Source organism: Populus alba, chromosome 13 (genome assembly GCF_005239225.2).
Source record: "Populus alba chromosome 13, ASM523922v2, whole genome shotgun sequence".
In the NCBI taxonomy this organism is placed as follows: Eukaryota; Viridiplantae; Streptophyta; class Magnoliopsida; order Malpighiales; family Salicaceae; genus Populus; species Populus alba.
Window position 1 is genome coordinate 5,854,552 of NC_133296.1, and position 8,434 is coordinate 5,862,985.

Genomic DNA, 8,434 nt, shown 5'->3' on the forward strand with positions numbered 1-8,434 from the left:
AACATGACTCTGGAGTAATCTTTGACTAGTGTTTCTGTGTGTATATATTTGAGTAAACTAACACGGCCAGGTGATGGGAGGTTGACTTGGAAGAGCAAGCTTAACATAACAATTTATAAATTAGGTAAAGTTGTAAATTCAATCAATGAAATGCTGTCAAAACCAAGGATGATTATGTAAATTCTCAAAGTAATATTCATTTCATCGCTATATATAGCTTCACCTCTCTGAGCATTCTACCTTGTGTTTATGCACTTTGTTTTGCTCCTATATTACTAGTTTTTTTTTTTTAAGGGGAAAAAAAAGAAAAAAAAAAACTAGTTCTTGGTATCATCAACAAACATTTATTTTCCTCATTTCACAGTAATGGAAGATAATCAAGGCCAAGACCCTAACAGTCCAAGCAACCATGCCACCGAAAGAAGCGAACCGGTGAGGTCACGGTGGACTCCAAAGCCAGAGCAGATACTGATACTTGAGTCCATCTTTAACAGTGGAATGGTAAACCCACCAAAGGATGAAACTGTGAGAATAAGGAAACTTCTAGAAAAATTTGGTTCTGTTGGTGATGCAAATGTCTTCTACTGGTTTCAAAACCGACGATCAAGATCTCGCCGCCGGCAACGCCAGATGCAGGCTAGTCTGGTTGCAGGAGAGCAAACAATTAATCAACAGGCACAAGCTAGTGGTGGTGCAATTCAATATAAAGGCTGGAACACTTCTACTGGGTTTGCAAATTCTCCTTCTTTTGTTCAATCCCCGTCTTCTTATCTTGTCGGTTCCTCTTCTTCTTATGGAGTTGTTGATGAAGATCATGGTGGAGAGAGTCTGTATTCTTTCTCTAATCAAATGGCCTTTCAAGAAGTGGAGCAAACCTCTGGTGTAACTTCAATTTTATACCCATCGGAGACTTCTAATTTGCATTACCAAACTGCTGGTGAGTGCAAGGCTGCGTCTCTTTTTCTTTCTTCTTCATTTCTTTTTTCAATTTCTTATTTTCCCAAAATGGAAGCCACAATTTTGCCCTAAATATTATCTCTATGATCCGAACCCTCGTCCTCCTTGAACCTGAGCTAACCCCATATCTCCGAAGTAGCTCTAGCGGCCAATTCCTTTCTTTTCCTTCCATCTTTGTGAAGATGGGTGTGATTTTTCTTCAAGAAACATGTACTCCTGCTATCCCCTCAAATAGTTGTTTAGAAGTGGAAATTTCTTTTGCTACAACCTATTTAGATTTCAATTATGGTTTTAAATTTTTGTTCTTGATCAAGAGCACAAGAGTGCTACGGAATAAACTAGATAGGAGCTTTTAATGATGTGACTGTAGCTGTATGCTTTACTCTGTGAAAGTTTCGTTGTACTTGTCCGTGAAAAACAATGGTCCCCCCTTCCTGATTCACTTACAGTACCTAGAAAAATTCCACATGAAATCCTTAAGTTTTGAGGGCCTCAAAATTATCCAGTGTCCTTTTCAGTTTTTTTTTTTATTATGAAGCACTAAGATCGATTACAAAATTTTGAAATTTCACCGTCTCAGAATTGAGATTAAGGAACTTATAGCAGAAATTCAACTTTCTTTCTAAACCCCTCTTGTATTTGGACTGACATAATGCTATTCCATTTCCCTCTCCCTCCTTCTCAATTCGCTCGATTTTGTTTTCAAATTTAAGATTTGGAAAAAGGGTTAGACAGAAAATCAACTATCGTCATGTGCTCAGTTAATTACTAAAATGAGGCTGGATCAAATGAAATCTGTTGGTGCATGATGAGCTAAATTTTCTTCTATCTCTGTGCTGTTGTTCAGGATTCATCACAGTTTTCATCAACGGGCTTCCCACAGAAGTTCCAAGGGGGGCACTTGACATGAAAGCAATGTTTGGTCAAGATGTAGTGTTGATCCATTCTTCTGGAGTGCCCGTACCCACTAATGAATTTGGGTTTCTAATGCAGAGCTTGGATCATGGTGAAAGCTATTTCCTGGTAATCATCTCTGGAACATAACTATCCACTTGCGTGTTTCAGAGGCTTCCAAAGTCTTTCTGATCTTTCTTTCCTGTCTTCTGCTTCTCTCTTCTCCTTCGTCTTTGCCTTTGTAGTGCTTTCTCTATGTGGAAGCTTGCTTTGGAGCCATTTTTAGTCTAGTCATTTAATTATTACCACTTTCTCATGTTCAGATTTAGTTAATTCCTCACTTACCATTTCTTGCTTGATTTAGGCAGGAGAGAATTTTTGGAATTCCATGAAAAACTCTCTCTTCTCTTGGTGGGACGATTTTTTTTTTTTTTTAATCAGTTCAAGATTACATAAGATGGAGTAGTACTGTTTACAGTTGGCAATTCCAATGAAGTATTAGTTTAAGGTTGCCATTAGGGTTTGCAAGCAAGGTTTAGCAGTCCATCGATCAATGCATTTAAAATTATGTTATGAGAGTCCCTACGCTATCTCTCTCCTATATATTCCTTTTCTTCTTGGATGCTTCATGAAACATACCTCAAAGAACTCATTAAAATACTGGGCTTCTTGCTACAGGTTTCAAGATCAACTTAAATCGGTGTTAAAGCTGCGTCAAGAAGTGGGAGCTTCCTCTACATGTTGGTTTGCTAAGCGGATGTATTAGGAACAATATTTTACTATGATGGACGATTGGGAAGGGAAAAAAAAAAACGAGAGAGAGAGAGAGAAACTATTAGCATTTGATCATCATGTCTTTATTTGCCTTCTTTTCACTTATTTTTTGTTTTGAACTTTTTTTTCTGTTGTTTCACAGGAAGCTTCCAAAACTCAATATAATTACAGAAAACGTGTAGCAGAAAGACATTTTGTCAGCTTTTGTTAGGTCATTAGAAATTAGAAAAAGATAGGCATACCTTTTATGCTAGAAGGAAACAGTACACCAAGCTTATCTATTCCTTTCTGGCAAAAAAAGGAAAAAAAAAAAAAAAAAAAGGAAAGCAAAACTTGCATATAACCTTGCGAAACTAGTCACAGAGCCCCTTGTGATGTTCAAGACTTTAAGTTAAACCCCATGATTACGGGGCAGAGTTTCGATCCAAAATCACTTCCCTTCAATAAGCTGAGGACTAAAACCTCTTGTCTAAATGCATCTTTAAGGTAATGTAGTTAAAAAACTGTCGCCACTTAACAAGTTGAAGCAAACGAGAATGGCTGCTAACAAGCTTTATTCATAGGAAGTACAAGTAAATATATTTACAACATAGTTTCTATAATTCAGCACTTCCTATAGTTAATAAGCTTAAATGGTGAAAAACCTATACTGTATAATTGGAAAAAGTGGTAACGATTTGGTCAATAATCAAGTAAAGATTTTGGATTCATGTCCTATCGTCATACAATTTATGCAATTTCCAGGCTCTCATTAATTAACAATATGGTTCGTCATTGCCTCAAAGAGTGGTATGAGCTAATTAACACAGTCAGTCTCCAGTTGTGGACCAGTTACGGACGTGTAACTATATATATATATATATATATATATATATATATATATATATATATAAGCATAGTACATATACCCAACTTGTTAAAAAAAAAATCGGTCAAGTACCTTAATCCAAGACCAAGCAATATTTAAGATCATTTCCTACAAAAGATATCTCAAAGGCGTCGCCCAACGCATGATTCAGACTTTAAATTCCGAATTAAAGGTCTCGAGTTCAAATGAAATGTGCCATGGGATTTAGGGACGGAGGATGACTGCTCTTTGTATGCATATATAGAGGTTAAGTTCCATTAGGTCTTCCATTGAGTTAGAAAAACAAGGATACAAAAGATATAGGAATATGGAAAGCGTTATTTAGTCCAATGTCTTATTGACGATTCTATCTTCTCTTAATGGACCTTCGATTTGTGTAGATCTGCTAATAGTTGTACCTTTCATATACTTGTAACGATCGCGAATACTCTTTTTTTTATTATTAGTATTATTAATAATTGAAGTTTTATTGAACTTGCATAAAATCATTAAATTAATGGGATTCTGAGTTGTTCAAATGAAAATCATATAGATCTCATATATAGAAATGGGTTTCCTTTCATGAGAAAAACTTCCCCATTAGATAAAGTGAAGGAGAGCTCGTGGCGATTCCATTATGCAACGCCAGAATCATCGATCTCTTCGCATTTCACCACTCCATCAAAAATTTCCTTTGCCCCTACCATACTCCAGCTTGGCAGTTTCCACCGCTTGTCTAGGATTGAACCCTGAAATTTGACAGCAGACTTAAAAGGCCACCTATAGATTGATTCTAAAAAGAAGAAATAGAAGTAAAGACGAGAGTGGGTCTTGTGACTTCTCGGTCAAAGGAGAGATTAGCCCACATTACATTATGCTTAATTGTTATTACATAAATGAAGATGGTGAGGTTTGAACTTATGGCCGTTTAGTTATCAAGGCTCTGATACCATATCAAATAATTATCTCAACTCGATAACTTAAATTATTAGGTGAAGTCCCAAGATATGAGTTATATTATTCTCTATCACATAGAAGCCTCTTAAATGACATTTTCTTCAAAAATACTTATATCGAGAAATTAAAATTAGAGTTTTAATTTAGTAAAATTTAACGGGTTGATTTGGTGGTTTATAAAGTTTATTGTTTCCTCAAACTATTATGTTTGAATTTTAAGATTAACATTTGGAAAACTTTATTGAATTCATTTGAATGTATTAGATCAATATTAAGAGTATGGCTTCAAGATATGAGTTAATATAGAGAATGTTTAGTCGGGAGGAGTTGGTTTCTTTTGATTTATCTGTTCTCTTTTTGTTGTTATCCCCTGTTTCATGCAACAGTTTTTGTGCTTCCCTTTCCTCTGTTTGTTCTTCTGATGTAAGTTAGGCTACTATCTTTGTAGCTTTTTCCTTTCAATAAAATTTCGACTATTAACAAAAAAAAACAAAAAAAAAAAAAAAAAAAAAAAAAGAGTATGGCTTCAAGATTGTATATCAAAACTAAAATTTAAAGGATTAATTTGATGGTTAAGAAAGTTTTCTTGGTTTTTTAACTTTTGAATTCGAATTTTAAGATCAATGTCTTGAAAATTATATTAAATTCATTCGAAAACAAACGTATGAAGAGTGCACCTTTAAAATGGTATGGGAAAGTACTAACTCTTGACTGAAAGGTGAATTGTCTCGAAAATACCTTTACCATTAAAAAAAAAGAAGAAGCTAATAATCCAATACTGACTGCTAAAAAGTAAAAACTATCACTAGAAAAGACGGACAAAACCATGTTTATATGGTCAAGGACTCTTTGGATTTGTTGATGGACCGCAACCAAGTCCTCCTTCTCACAGTATAATCAAGAACAATTTCATGCCACTGCCTGCCTAATCCTGCAAACCAAACCTGGATTTAACAATGATATCAGCTATTGATGAGCACCCCAATTACTGTATTTTCATATATGAGGTTCTTCATCTTATCATGGCGTTCTTCTTCCAGCTGACTTTGGAGAAAGCATTTGCATCTCCATCAAACATTAGAATCACGATCCCTTCATTTTGTTTGGATTAGAAATTTGGGGCCCAAATGCTATAAAATTGCACAGCATATGATTACAATTTTGGATTAAGTTAGGACCAACATGTATCGCAAACCACTTTCTGCGAGATTTAGGATCGCAATCATAAGTATAATTAAGATGCTCGCAGAAAGACGTCGCTCCCAACGTCTCCTCGAGGTATTCTAACAAATGGCATTAAAACATTCTAACGCAGAAAGTTTAATGATACAAAGTAGATGTAATCATGTACCAAACTTCAATCGCTCAGATGTTCCTTTCTATGACTATATATATATATATATTGTTCTTTCCTTCTTGCAATTTAATAAGATGTCTAGCTCTATGATATTTGAGAACCTAGATAAAACCATGGCTTTATCTGAGTATAAAGAGAGATAATAAATCATCACCAGGGGAATCTTAGAAGACAATGGACAGTAAAAGTTTGCATAAAAAATGTGTGTGTGAAGGGGGAAGGTTCAGTGCATGCAGCTAGCTGAATTTTGGCAAATCAAAGGAGTGAATTAAGCACTTGAAAGAAAAAAGTTCCGGTTGTTTAGATGAATGTCGGGAATACAACAACAGTACTCGAATGGCTATCACTTAATTATTACATTCACTATGCTAGATTTATAGCAACATTCCTCCTTCTAATGATATAGCACACGAAATCAGAGCTAGATTAATATGACTTAGCATAACAAGCGGATGTCTCGCTATGCTCTAATGATTTTTTTTTCAAATTGTAAAAGAGATTATAACTGGAAATCTTTTAAAGAAGGAAAAACATTTGTTATATGTATGTGGCCTCACAATGATTGTTTTTCTGGATTGAAATAATCAGGAATGATGTAAATGAAAAGGATAAGTAATTCTTATCATTTATCAATATAAAAAAAACAAAAGGAAGTCGTCGTTTAATATTTTAATAATTAAAAACCCTAATTGATCTCCGAATTTAAAAAGAGGGGACTAATTACATAAATAAAAGGTATTAACACCCCTAATACATCTTACTTGAGGTAAGTTGCATTATTTATTTGTCTAATATAAACTAAGAAAAAGTTTTTTTTTTTTTCCTAACCGGTAGTTCATCTAAGGTTTACGAAAAGTCTTGTTCACTAAGGAGATTTTTATCTTATCAGATTAAAAACCTATATGTTCTTATGCCAAAAAAAATAAAAGATCTTTTTATTTAATATCAGGAATATGTCTTATGCATACATTCATAATCGCGTGCATTAAAAAGAAACAACATAAAAAGTTTTGGTGTTTTTTTAAATATAGGCCAAAATCCTTTGAAAATTTACGAACTTGTTGTAAAATTCATACAATATTTTTAAAAAAACATGTCAAAGTATTTTAGATTTTTTAAAAAAAAAATTCTTAAATAAATTTAGGATTTTTAGCTAATGCAAGAAAAAAAAAATTATTTTGTTTTTTTTTTTACCTGACTAAGTCAACTTGAAATTTTTTGTTTGGCCATAAACCAAACAAAAAATTCTGGTTTGACCTAAAAAAACGAAAGAAAAAAAAAAAGATTAAATACTCAAAAACTCTTAAACAAAATGGATCAAACACAAAAAAAAAAAAAAAATTAAAGAACATGAAGAACACCTGAAACAAAACCCAGTAAAGTGAACTTCTATCCAGGCTAGATATTATTCTACCCTTATATTTCTTATTGATATTACTTCTTCTTTTTTCTTTTCCTATTTTCTATTTAGCCCCTTCTTGATCTTGAGGGGATATTAATTTATAAGGTTTTGGAAAGTCTTAAATCCATCTATAACCTCTTGATCTTGAAGGGAGTATTGTAAATTCTTGATAAAAACTTATTGAGGATCCTTTGTTTGTGAACACAAGAAAATTAAATTGTTTTTTTTATGATAGTTGCCCTGTTGAGACTAACTATATCACCTATTTTCGAGTCTTTGTCAAAGAAATTTTGATGTTATCTTTGTTTGAAACCACCTGAATTTAATAGAGAGGATTCAGACCTTTCATTTGGATCCATTATTACTCAATTTGCAATTATATAGCTCCAAATTCATTCGTTTAAAGGTGTCATTTTGATCCACCTAAAATTTAAAAATTAAGTGTTGGTTGATTAATGATAAGATGTTGAGGACTTTCATGAAAAAATTGGGTCGTAAACAATTAATTTCATGGAACTAGGGTTGTTGAGGGGATTTTTCTTTTTCATTTGCAAAAATTCTCATGTCATTTGGAGATTTTGAACTCCACAACAAGCTCTTGAAATGGGTCAACTTGATTATTGTTAACTACCAAGAAAGAAGATGAACAAAGGCTTGATGATGGGTTAGTATGATTAACATGTATGATATGGATCAAAGTGGGTTAGGCTTTATTTTAGCTGGAACTATATGGCTAATGAAGGATTCATTTAACCTAGTATTTTTATTTTTTAAAATAAAATTTTTTTCATATCTATAATTGTTATAAACCCTACAAAACAAATATAATTATTCAGACTTTATTTCTTAACACAATTTTACTTTATAAATAACAAAAAATATTTTCTCTAATTTTTTTAATATATATATAATTATTATCATTATAATATTATATTGAAAACGTTATAGTTTATTATTTTACTTTATAATTGATGTTTAGTTTTGTAATTAAGAATAGATGATGATGATGAAGAAGAAGAAGAAAAAGAATAACAACTAAGAATATATATAAAATAAATACATTAGTGTTTCTTAGTATTGTTTTAATATCTCTATCAAATACTAGGTGATATATTATGTAAGTTATGCAATTGATGTATTTATTTTTAAGTACATGATATAAGTCGATTTAGAAAATAATAAAAATCGTTACTCTACATTATATACATGATTTCTAAACAATAAAAAAAAAATCTCTAATGATGTA

At 32.5% G+C, this 8,434-nt stretch overlaps 1 protein-coding gene across 2 annotated transcripts; it reads left to right on the plus strand.

The window, feature by feature from the left end:
• Window positions 1-258: 258 nt before the first annotated feature.
• Window positions 259-2,813, plus strand: LOC118042430 (WUSCHEL-related homeobox 11). 2 transcript variants are annotated; one of them, XM_035050092.2, is made up of 3 exons: window positions 259-937; window positions 1,805-1,980; window positions 2,530-2,813. In XM_035050092.2, exons 1-3 carry the CDS (start codon window positions 367-369, stop codon window positions 2,545-2,547), a joined length of 765 nt encoding a protein of 254 aa, XP_034905983.1. In that variant the 5' UTR covers window positions 259-366; the 3' UTR covers window positions 2,548-2,813. The 2 variants fall into 2 exon arrangements, with proteins under 2 accessions (XP_034905983.1, XP_034905982.1); XM_035050091.2 differs by lacking the exon at window positions 2,530-2,813 and having other exon boundaries at window positions 1,805-2,001.
• The last annotated feature ends 5,621 nt before the right edge of the window (window positions 2,814-8,434 follow it).

What these genes read in the sequence shown, in the direction of transcription:
- LOC118042430 (XM_035050091.2), top strand. Translation starts at nt 367, where the DNA reads ATGGAAGATAATCAAGGCCAAGACCCTAACAGTCCAAGCAACCATGCC. An exon ending in TTTGCATTACCAAACTGCTG is followed by an intron (nt 938 to 1,804) that starts GTGAGTGCAAGG and finishes GCTGTTGTTCAG; the next exon opens with GATTCATCACAGTTTTCATC.